The sequence below is a fragment of the Calonectris borealis genome, chromosome 2 (assembly GCF_964195595.1).
Source record: "Calonectris borealis chromosome 2, bCalBor7.hap1.2, whole genome shotgun sequence".
Lineage (NCBI taxonomy): Eukaryota > Metazoa > Chordata > Aves > Procellariiformes > Procellariidae > Calonectris > Calonectris borealis.
This window is the reverse complement of record NC_134313.1, coordinates 143,576,370-143,588,644: the sequence shown is the minus strand read 5'-3', so window position 1 is coordinate 143,588,644 and position 12,275 is coordinate 143,576,370. Positions and strand designations below refer to the sequence as shown.

Sequence of the window (12,275 nt, the reverse complement as noted above, 5' to 3'; positions counted from 1 at the left end):
GTTTGCAAACTCTCTTTATTAGTATGTGAATTCTCAGGAAATTATATGAATGCTGTAACTTTTGCTTTCCAATCTGCATAAATCAAAGACATAACATCCAGGACCAATTATATAAAAATGGGAAATAATTCCTTAAAAAGATGATGGAGGACTTGAAGGAGTTACAGCTTGTTGCTCTTGGCTGTAGCTTGTTGGCACATGAAGGTTCTGGGGACTGTTCCCTTGAGGACTTCAGATGTTGTATTATTTTAAAGAGACTGGAAGGCCGTAGTTGGGATAGATACCCATCCCCATACTGGCTTGTGGGCACTCTACCAGATAGCCAGGGTAACCATTACACCAGTCTGGCTCCTCAGCATTCCCAGCTAAAGAAAATGTACAAAGGCAACTCAGCTGTCATTAAAATGAGGAAAAACTCATTTCTGCTCAAACAGTGTAAGGGAAAGTGTGGTTCCCTCTACTATTAGAAGAGGACCTCTCTGTAGCAGAGAAATCAGTCATTGATCCAACAATGAGACGTGGCTTGTCAGCTGATGCTCTCAAGGCAGCACACCTTGAGGTGAACTTTGGAGGGTCTCTCACAAACTCACCTCAAATTGTTTGAGAGTTAAAAGCTAGAGGAGCAATAGGGGAAGAGCTCTCCCTGATGGGAAATCATGGGCCAGGATGCCAACCTCTGTTGGGCTGGCATCTGGTTACTTAAGTTCTCACTTTTGGAAATGAAATTAAGCACTTTCCCATCACTGTCATGGAGAGGTTATCTCAGGTTTTTAGCATCATGCTAAGACTCATCCTATGGTGCGTATTTTCCCTAGGACCGATGGAACTACACATTTTAGGGTCAAAATTAGCCCTTTGCATGTGTCCTATTGGCTTTAGCAGAATTACTGGTGTGCAGCAAATATGAATAGAGCTCATACAGTGATTTCTAAAATACAAAATGCTAATTACAATATGCTTCCTTAAGGAGAGAAGATGACTGACCATGTAACCCCTCTCTTCTTCTCTACCTGTTTTACTCCAGTCCTCTGTGATGTCTGTCTGTTTTGCGCGCTTTCACCCAAACCTGGTCGTTGGTGGAACATACTCTGGCCAAATTGTCTTGTGGGATAATCGCAGTCACAGGCGCACTCCGGTTCAGAGGACCCCCTTATCTGCTGCTGCTCACACGGTAAGGATAAAAATCACCTTCTCCTTTCCTTAGAGGAAATGGTCAGCAGGGAAGTAGAGCTGTCTAGTTGTGTGTACAATGCTGGTTGCCACGTAGATAAAAACATAAGTGTGGCCCTTGAAGGGAAAGAAATAGATAAGAGAGATGTACAACTACCTCCTGTAAGTGCTTAACCATCACACTTCATACGGTCAGGTCAGGAGATTATCCTCCTTTCCAAGGAAGAGGGCAGGATCAATTACAACACTTGAGTGAGGCACCTTTGTGCCAGCACAGTGGCACTGTGACTCTTGCTCTCCATTGCCTGTAAAGAGAGCCAGGTCACTACAGGAACTGTGTGTCTGTCAGCCCAGCATGGCAGGCAATTTGAATCATTTATTGTTGTCTTGTTGTACACGAGTTTCTCTTTTGAACCAGATTAGGCACCTACGGTGGTCTCAGTGGAGTCCTGTAAGTAGACAGTGGTGCCCTTGAAGAGAGCAGGGCAGTTTGCTTCTGTCTTCCAGTAGAGCAATACATAAATGCCTGTCATGGTCTCCTACTCCAGACAGAGCCATAGGGCAGAGCTTGCACAGTGAGGGGGAGTTTGTTTCAATAGAATGACGTGGAAGAGCATTTTGCCGACACACACAGACACCTGCAGATATAGTGATGGCGGCACAGGGCTCTGGTGATATACAGGCAGAGCAGCGGCACAAAATGCCTCAGAAGGAAGAGAGTTTCTCTGTAATACAAAGATGTCATCTGTGGTAGAAGACTCTCTCTTACATTGCAAAGTACTCATATTGCGCTGGAGGAAGGGACAAGCTTGGATTGCCTGCTAAAGTGTCCTCACTCTGCAATGGCGCTGACCTCCAGTCCATCCTGCGCTAAGATGTTGTGCATTCTCGAGCTCTCCTTTTCCAGGGTTGGGCTCAGGCAGCCTCTTCATAAGAGCTGGAAGGTGTACTCTGTGGATGGTAAACGTATCTCATCTTACCCCAGGCAACGCTACAGGCTTGGGGAAGAGTGGCTGGAAAGCTGCCCAGAGGAAAAGGACCTGGGGGTGCTGGTTGACAGCCGGCTGAACATGAGCCAGCAGTGTGCCCAGGTGGCCAAGAAGGCCAATGGCATCCTGGCCTGTATCAAAAATAGTGTGGCCAGCAGGAGCAGGGAGGTGATTGTGCTCCTGTACTCGGCACTGGTGAGGCCGCACCTCAAATGCTGTGTTCAGTTTTGGGCCCCTCACTACAAGAAGGACATGGAGGTGCTGGAACGTGTCCAGAGGAGGGCAACGAAGCTGGTGAAGGGCCTGGAGCACAAGTCTTATGAGGAGCGGCTGAGGGAACTGGGACTGTTCAGCCTGGAGAAGAGGAGGCTGAGGTGAGACCTCATCGCGCTCTACAACTACCTGAAAGGAGGTTGTAGCGAGGTGGGTGCTGGTCTCTTCTGCCAAGTAACTAGCGATGGGATGAGAGGAAATGGCCTCAAGTTGCGCCAAGGGAGGTTTAGATTGGACATAAGGAGAAATTTCTTTACTGAAAGAGTGGTCAGGCCTTGGAACAGGCTGCCCAGGGAAGTGGTGGAGTCACCATCCCTGGAAGTATTTAAAAGACGTGTAGATGAGGCGCTTAGGGACATGGTTTAGTGGGCATGGTGGTGTTGGGTTGATGGTTGGACTCGATGATCTTAGAGGTCTTTTCCAACCTTAATGATTCTATGATTCTATGATTCTATGATTCTGTCTTGGGAGTGGGCTTGGGACCATTCCTGAGTGGGAAGTGGAAAAGAAAATACAGGCTGAAAGGGGGAGAAAAATGTAATAGTATGATATAAGAAAAATGCAGATTTCCTGAAACATAAGCAACTGAACTTCACAAAGCACTCTGAGAGATAAGATAATCATCTTGTTCTAGCAGAAGATAAAATAATAATCTTGTTCTAGCAGAATGAAGGATCAGACAAAGTGATAGGTCTTTTGCACCTCCAGCTTTTACAATTCTGTGATTCTTATCTTTGGAATTTGCAGATCAAGGTTCAGCTTTTAGTTGACTGTGACAACATAATCCCTGGAGTTAAAAGACAACTCTAGAAGCCATGCCACGTGAATTAATGCAAAAGATTCAGCGTAGGGCCAGTATTATGATAGCAAGTCTCTTATATTAAAAAATGGCAGGTGTGCACAGACACGCTTAGTGGGCCAGGCAGTACAAATATTGTTCCCTAAACTTCCACTATCATGAATGTTGATGTAATAATCTTATGATCTGTGCCATGGGTTGCAACGTCAACACTGCTTTTCATTTCCCTAATGTTTTTGCTCATTTTGTCGCCAGTAATGTTGTTCAATCTGCATGAAAAGAAACAGTCTCTCCTGGAATTGCAATTCAGAGATGTAGCAGACCAGAAAACTAGTGGCAAGAAGCTGACTGTCACTGAAAATTGAACAACTGGGACTCAAAATCTAGTGGAAAAGAAAAGATTAATGGGAAGTAATTTGTTTACACTCAGAAAACATTTAAGAAAAAATTGTACCTCCTGGAATTATATATTAAACTAGTTTTATTATTGCAATAGAACAATATGTGATGTTTTACTTTTTACAAATATAAATAAATGACTTTCAGTTGTGGATGGGCACTCTATGTGCTGTCATGGATTGGTATAAATAAGTGTTTACACATTCTAACATGAGGAAGCATGGTGTTGTTAAGGAGTGATCAGATTTTACAATAAGAGAGTGCTTACTTTACGTTCATATAAAGGAATCACTTACATAAACTGTAAATGAAGTCTTGGTTGCAAAAGGCTGGCTTGGATCCTAGCTGCCAAGAAAAAAAAAAGGATTAAATTAAGACAACTCTACTGTAGCAATGTTACTTTATGTAGTGCTAGATACATGAGTTCAATAGTCATTTTTTAATTTGAACTTATGCCATATGTGAAAAAAGGATTTTTCTCTTTTCTTTCTCTTGCTTTGTTTATTTGAAACAGATAGAGTGTGTTGTTATCATTGACTTAAATGTTCCTGAAGTTTAGTATCACTGATTGCCGCCTGGATTCACCAGGAAAGAGAATTCTACCCGCAGCTTACTCACTAATTTCCTTTCACACCCACCACACATCTGCACTTGGGACAACAGGAAATTTTAATTAAGACAAAACCCTTTTGCATGATGATTTCATTTCCAAAATAAATAAAAGCAAGCTGGCAGCGACCCTTTGAAAGGAAGGAGCCTGTTTAGACTTTCCGTTACGTACAGTTGGTTGTCTTTTTCATCCATTTTCCTTACGTCTTTTCATTTCTGCCATGAGTTTTATTGTGCATGAAATTGATGGCTGGTAGCCCTGATTAAAGCCAGACCTGGCACACTGAGGTGCTGCTGGAAAGGCATGGCTTGCTCTCTCCCTCCCCCCCAAAATAGTCTTGATACTCTGCTGCTTGCTTTAGCTTCCTCCCACCCACTCTGTCCCTCTCTGTTTGGACTACTGGAGGTCCAAACACCCATGCAAAAATGGGTCTATGCTTATTTCACGCATCAGTATGTGCTACTCATGTTTAGCACTGGGGTCATTAGCTCACCACGAAGCAGCAAGAAGGTCCATCGCACGAGGGTAATAGCGTGAGACACATGTGAGGGACAGATTGGGGTCCATTTGATGATCTGGGGGAAACCAGTGCCTGACAATCTTGAGAGAAAGAGAAAAATCAGCATCAGAATGGACCTTGAGACTTACCGCTGTGTCCAGGTGGCCTCCGAGCACAAGGTACCATTTCAGCAGCAATGGCTGAGTCCACCTTCGGTGTGTGCACACACACACTGCGCATCAGATGCTGCCCTTTTTGCACTTAAGGAGGGCGTGTTTACTGGGCCCGCTCAGGTATCGAACCTGAGAGCTAGCCAGTTTCTTTAAATAAGGAAAGTATTAGTGAAAAGTATTTTTTCTTCCTGGAGACACAGGTCTTCTAATCATTGGCAAAAGAGGCAGAGAAATACAATTTTTCTTTGCTTGACTTGTGTATATTTCATACCCTTAATTCAGCAGTATCCACTAGTACAGGTCAAAGAAAATTAAATCTTGTTGTTCAGTCTGACTGATTTTTCACTCTGGAGATTGTTGAACTTGAACCACCCCTCATATGTCACCGTCAGATATCAGATGACGCTTTAGGCTCAAAATGTTACCAGGTTCCTTGGAAAAGGAGTAGGCCAAGTTTCATCATTGCATACTAAGTGGAATTCAGCCTCTATGGAATGACTATGCTATGGTGAACCAGTAACACCCTAAATTTAGTCACTCCGCATTTATAATGACACATTTAAAAAGGTATATTGGCCAGTGCTGGAGAACGCTGATGGACTTGTTCATGCTTTTCAACTGGAGTACATTTGCAAATATTTAGCATACAAGCCAAATTCTGGAAAAGTTCAAGTTTTATGCAGCTGTTTTCTTGAATAAAGTTTTCATTTTGATTCCATTTGGATAATTTGCCTCTTTCTGCCGGTTATTTTCAGTGTCAAAAGCCATCAGTAGAATGATACATGTCCCTGTGGGTGAAATCTCATCCACATAATTCAGTATTTTCACAGCATTACTCAGCTGGGTTGTTTTATTATAAGGAAAATGAAACTTTGAAAACATTTCCACCTCCATAATGTACCTCTTAAAATTTAAATTAAAAAAAAACCAAAACAATTCCTATCTGGCAAAAGCTGACTCCTGTATTTTCCAGGCATTATGTGACTACTTGATCATTCTTTAAAGTAATGTAGGAGACATTAGAAATTTGTTCATGATGATGTGAGAATGTCTCTCTGATTTCCAGTGTTAATGTGTTTTCAGCATCCTGTGTATTGTGTGAATGTAGTTGGAACACAGAATGCGCACAATCTCATTACTGTCTCTACGGATGGCAAAATGTGCTCCTGGAGCCTGGACATGCTCTCAACTCCACAGGTGGGTTTGTTTTCTCCTATACAGGGAAAAAAAGCAGGGTAGAGCAGGATACCTGCTTAATGGAACATAGCTCCTAAAAGCCAAAACCTCACGTCCTATACAAACTAAAACCAATGGATGCACTTGAAAGAGTACAGCTTGCTTCCAGCAGTCTCTGCTAAGAGCCAAAACCCATTTCCTTTACCACAAATCATGTAATTATTGTAATACGTTAATACATAGGTCAGTTTCAAGTGAAAATGAAATAATCCATTTTAAAGCACAGTAATTACAGAAGTCGCCTGTGGTATAAATTGCACTTACTCTACAGCATTGTTTAACAAATATGGACTAGATTGCACTGCTGCTGAACACACCCTAGGCACTACGGGTTTCCAAGGCACACAGTCAGAAAGCTTACTTTGCTGCCTGCCTTCAGTAACCAGCGAAACAAACAATGCAAATCAAAAGTTTTAGAACTAATTTCCCCCCTCTGGAATGTTTGCAACTATTGTCTCCCCCCTCACACACACCGCCTTTGTATCAGAAATGAAAGGGAACCCAGGGAAATTGTCCAAACCACTAGTGATGATAATAATGGAAACTCAACAAAGAATGTGATGCTGAAAAAGGTCTATGGAAAGCATCTTAAAAGTGTTATCTTCTGGAGTAGTACATTTTCTATTCCAATTCATCACTCATTTTTTATACATAATTTCTTAGAAAAAAAATAATTTAAAATCATTTTTACTAAGCATCATGGGATCTGATCTTGTTTCAAAATGCTGCATAGAAAATCCTCTTAATGATTCCATTAATCATCAATTAATCATACATTGATGTGCAATTACTATCGAATTATTTGCTTTTCACAAGAGGTGGGACTCCTCTATCCTAACCTTAGCCATCCAAAAGTTAAGTCCATGTCAAGTCTAAGCTAGTAATTTCAGTTCCCTTTACAGTTAATGTAGAGAGAGACTGGGCACTTCTGGAGGATGCCTCATCCCATCCCAGTGTGAAATACCGTTTCAGATACCCACCCTGGGTACAGAACTGTCAAATCTTAGGATGGAAGGGGCTTCTGGAAGTCGTCCCATCTACTCCCCTACTCGAAGTGAGGCCAACTTCAAAGTTAGATCATGTTGCTCGCGCTCATCTAAGGCAACAGTATGGGTGTGGTATTTGTGTCCTGGGACTATGAGAAACCAATACTCTTTTGGAATAGAAGTGAAGGCATCTGAAATGGCCCAGACATCTATGTTTAGGCACCTGAATCCCTTCCTCAGTTTCTCACTTAAACATCAAGAAGATAAATCCCACCCTTACGTACTCACTTACTGGAATACTAAATTTTGAAGCAGAGATTTGTGAACATCTCAGTTTCGGTACTTCATCACTCAGATGGAATTTCCCTGCTCCAAAACTGGCTTTCAACAAGGATGGGAACACACCCCACATTACGCTGAAGTTTGGCGCATGGCTTATGGTGATCTAGAAAAGAAAGGCACAGGACTTGATGTCAAGCTACATGCCATAGCTTTAAATTGGGGGGAGTAGAGTGTTGCTGATGTGTGTCAGTCTGAAACTTTCCAAAGACACAGATCCAGAGCACTCGTGTACAGCCATGGCGTAGGCGCTGGGAGGAGAGAGTCCACCACAGTATCTGGCCGTGTCTCCGGCTGTGTCTCCACAGAGACACTAAATGATGATCTCACCCCAGAAGATTTTCACAGAAATATATGGTCCGTGGGTGCTCTGCCAATGCATTTTCCAGGTCTTGTTTTGCCTTTTTAGTAGAACTAAATGCATTTCAAAGAAAAGTATAAACCAAGCAAAAGTATTTCTCTATGGATTTGCAGCCCTCTCCTCTCACAGGGATGCCCACTTTCTTCAGCTACAGTAAAAAGCCCTTCTGAGAAAAACGCTACAGGCTTTGGCCCTAGAAGAATAGCAGCTTAGACATTTTAAACATAGAAAACGTACCCACTTAAATAGCTAAAAATGAAAATTGCTAAATCATTCAGTCCCTTTGTGGATTCTTGGGTTACACCATTTAGGCTGAACAACCAAAAAGTTGTGCAAAATCTGCTCAAATCATATGCATCTTCCAATGGCCACAAACTGTTCATGCTGGTTGTACTTGCAATAGCAAAAATGGGCATGCTGATTTACTTTGAAATATAGCTACCAAATGAAAAAAGAAAATATGTTTGCTGGTTTGTAGCTTGATGATGGAGTCTAGCGGGAGTGTTTATGGTTACCTCAGAAAATCCCTGAAAAGCAATGCTTAGAATGGTGGTAGTGACAGGACCCCAACTTTTTTTTTTGTTCTGCAAAGGGACAAATAGCACAGTCTGATAAATGCCTCAGGCACACACGCTATTACACGTGTTTCCTGACAAACAATTGATTTCAAAAATGTTTGTAAATAGAAGGATATTGCATGTTTTATTAGAGCCTGGGGCTGGCAAGTGTAACCATTAAGGTATTATCTTTAGTTTCTGCACCATTAGATTTTAAATTCTCACTTGTCATCTCTGCCTGATTTAAGATGATGTAGCAAAGACCAGTGCCTTCCAGCCACTCTCAAACGTGTGACAGACAGTGGCGGGGATGGCAGGAGCAGTGCATCCTAGTTTATGACATTGCATCTTCTCGCTATGTCCTATGTAGAAACCACTGTCCTGTGGCTGGGTCAAATGAGTTCTTCTTCCCCTCCTGCTACCCTGTGTAACATTTAGAAATTAATTAAAAAAAAAAAAACAAAACCAGCCAAACAAAAGGATGATCGCAGAATAATAACGAAGACCTGTTTTGGTAGGAGAGCATGGAACTGGTGTACAATAAGTCCAAACCAGTGGCAGTTACAGGAATGGCTTTCCCAACTGGAGATGTCAATAACTTCGTCGTTGGCAGTGAAGAGGGAACAGTCTACACAGCCTGTCGTCATGGAAGGTGATGTTCAGGATTTTGTACTTAAATAACATTGTGTACCTGTGTTGGCGTGAGGTAGCCAAGTGTGTGTGGAGAGTGTTTCATGTTTTTTCTCTTGAATCAATGGTGTGTGCTGTTCTACTTCACACGACTAGGACAGGAGTCGCCTGACTGAGTATCTGTGCTGCAGCCTGTTATACTGGGGTAGCTGTCCAGGCTCCCTGCGTAGTTGGTGGGGAGCAATGACTGCTCTTAGGGTTTGATTTCCTTTACCTTTTTTAGACATCTGCCTGAAGAAGAGATGACTGGGACATCAGAAATGCCTCTTCCTCACCCGTGAGGTGAGACAGAGGTCTAGACAGCTAGCTGAGATGTCTGGGCAGGTCGAATCAGGCCCCAGGAAACGGTTTTGTTGCAGGGTAATCAGGCCTAAACCACTCATAAGAGATGGTAATCTGCTTTATTTTTTACCATCCTCAGCTCCAGCTTCAGTCTCCACAGGCATATATCAGAGAAAAGACACCATGGGCACACGTGCACGTGAGAAACAGAGCACGCATGTCCCAACACACGGCCATCCAGCGCTGGATATTCCCGCGCAGCACTGCAGGCTGCATCTGCACAGCCAGGCTAGAGACTGAGCCCTCCTGGCCCCCGCTCTCGGTGGGCAGTTTGGACATGCCCACCCTCTCCAGGAGGGCGAAAGGGTTTTGTTGTACAGCCAGGAGCCACGCCACACCGTTTGCCCTCAGTCTGGGCTGCTGCCTGGTTTATTTGCTAACATGGACGTAGCCACAGTGTGCCGCGCGGGGACGCAAGCTCTGGCTGACCTGCTCCCAGGACTGGTACCCTGTGCTCTCTCACACACGGTGGTCATATCCCTTCCTCGCATAACCCAGGGTATAGTTTAATACTGCAAGTTCCTTAGTTTGCACCCTGTAAATCTGCAGAATGCTAGCATGCTCTGTTAGCTTCTGGTAGTAGTTTCATCCTCTGGGATGCTTGAAAGGCTTTTGTAAAGAACAAACTTTTTTCACTCATAGATTTAAGGCTCACCCCTACACTTCAGTAGTTTGCAATATTCTCTGAATTCATATTTTATCATATTCTGTGTTTCTGTTGACCAAATAGACATCAATACACTGGTTTAAGATTGTAAGGCTTCTATTACACATTCCTACTGTTTTACATATATTTTGTTCAAAATAATTTTTATTTTAAAATATTTTTATTTTAGCCTGACCGCTGACAGTATTGCAAAATTGTATCTATTTAGGTATTATACTGATAGGCTGTGTGGCAGATGATGGTTTGAATTAGTCTTAGGCTGCTAGGATAAACGAAGCATGCCCAAGGGCATTTCTCACTTCTGATCTTTCAGACATGCCTGGTTTGTTCCTCACAAGAGGAGGAAGGTGCCAGATCCTCTTGTTAGCCCACCTTTTTAGCAAACCTTCTGCTGACCATCAACAAACGCACTCCTTTTCTGCTCCTGCCTGTCTTTCCTAGAGCATTTTGCTATCATCCCCATTTTATTTCCAGAGGCTCCTGTGTCCTCCAGCCCAGCACAGTAGAGCGCCATATGTTATTCTGGAAAAAGGTGTGTCAAAGCACAGCAGATACACAAGGTGTTCTCAGTGCTCCAGAACTCCCTTATCTGGCCGACTACATGGCAGACAGGTGGGGATAAAATAAGAGGTGTGCTTTATACCCAGCACTGCAGAGGCACTGCAGAACTCGGCCCCTGCTCCAGCACACGCTGCGAGGTCTGGCAGGGGAGCCTAAATGAGGCCACACTGTCATGGTCAACAGGAGAGGTGAGGGGACACCACGCTAGCAATATGAGGGACCAATTTCCTCCAATGCAGCTCCTCATCTCTTTGGGTACGCTGTAGTCACACTGGCACAGGGCTGGCAGCCTCGTCAGAGCTGTGGCTATTTTTAATGTATTTTCTTCCATTGGTAATTTTTCTGTAATGTAACTAAAAGGGTAATTTCTTGATTCCCCTTTCTGTATATACTGTGAGAGAGCACTGACAACTGATCTGGCATCATTTGCTTCCAGGAAGAAGAAAACTGCGCACATTTTCCCTTACACAGCGTTGTATTTTTCCTTCCTAATAGCTATTCTAGCCTCAGGCCGATGAAATGCACATCTCCCCTTGTTCAAAGTAATGACTGTATGATACTTGATCACAGGAACAGTTCCTTCACTGTTTGTGAAAAAGGATTTGCTTCCTAGTGACTTGACTGACTGCTGTGGAAGTTATTTTAGATATTTAAGAGAAAAGAATTGCTCATGACAAGTCATTAACATACTTGCATTTTTATTTTAATGGTTATTTCTTGTGATAATGGCTTACTCAAAGGCATAAGCTATAGTATAATTATAATGTAGAATTATTTTATAATTATATGTAAATGTTATTTCAAGCTACAGTAGTAGACAGTGTATGTAAAAGTGAGTAAGGCAAGTCTTCAGAAGTAAGAGAAAGTCTCCCTGTGCTGGATCCTGAGCATTAATTGTGCCCACAGCAGTAAACCTTTGCAGGCAAAGGCCTTACTGAAAGGAGAGAGATTTACAGATTAAATGGAACTTTAAAAGGAAACAGGAACCTAAGAGTAAAGAAAAATTATGTTCAGTCATCAGATGTTAAATCACTCTCTGAATGCAAATGTCTCTTCTTCCTGCAGTAAAGCTGGCATTGGTGAAATTTTTGAAGGCCACCAAGGACCCGTCACAGGAATCAATTGTCACATGGCAGTGGGTCCAATTGACTTTTCCCATCTCTTTGTCACATCATCATTTGACTGGACAGTCAAGTTGTGGACTACAAAGGTGAGAAATCTGAGCTGGGGTGGGATGGGTAATGCCATTTGTGAAAATGCTGTTGTCAGAAATATTTCAATATTGACTATATATCAAGTCCTAAGAATCAATTAATTGAAAGGCTATGCTTAGAATAGGCATAGTGATAAAATTGTAAGTAAAATATATACTTAGTGTAACTGTGTCAACCGTATTCGCCCTGGAGCATACCTTGCCCTTTAAAGGTAGATTCAGCTGGCCCGTCCTTCAGTATTAACTCTAGTGCTGAGCAATTTCACTAGGCAAGGAGATCAGGATGTCTCGTACTGCAAGTCATCAAACAATCCATCCAGCACGCTCTGTGAGGCTAAATTGCAAGGCTAATACTGTGCACCGTGGTGGTGCAGCAGCAGGAACACTTTCTTCTGATGAAGCAACAGGAGA

At 42.8% G+C, this 12,275-nt stretch overlaps 1 protein-coding gene across 8 annotated transcripts in view; it reads left to right on the top strand.

The window, feature by feature from the left end:
- Positions 1-12,275, top strand: part of DYNC1I1 (dynein cytoplasmic 1 intermediate chain 1) — a 197,433-nt gene that overhangs the window by 143,903 nt on the left and 41,255 nt on the right. For all 8 annotated transcript variants that reach the window (XM_075143716.1, XM_075143718.1, XM_075143714.1 and 5 more), the window contains 4 exons: positions 1,025-1,171; positions 5,996-6,109; positions 8,910-9,043; positions 11,717-11,861. In XM_075143716.1, the coding sequence (XP_074999817.1) occupies positions 1,025-1,171; positions 5,996-6,109; positions 8,910-9,043; positions 11,717-11,861 (540 nt within the window). The remainder of the gene's footprint in view (positions 1-1,024; positions 1,172-5,995; positions 6,110-8,909; positions 9,044-11,716; positions 11,862-12,275) is intronic.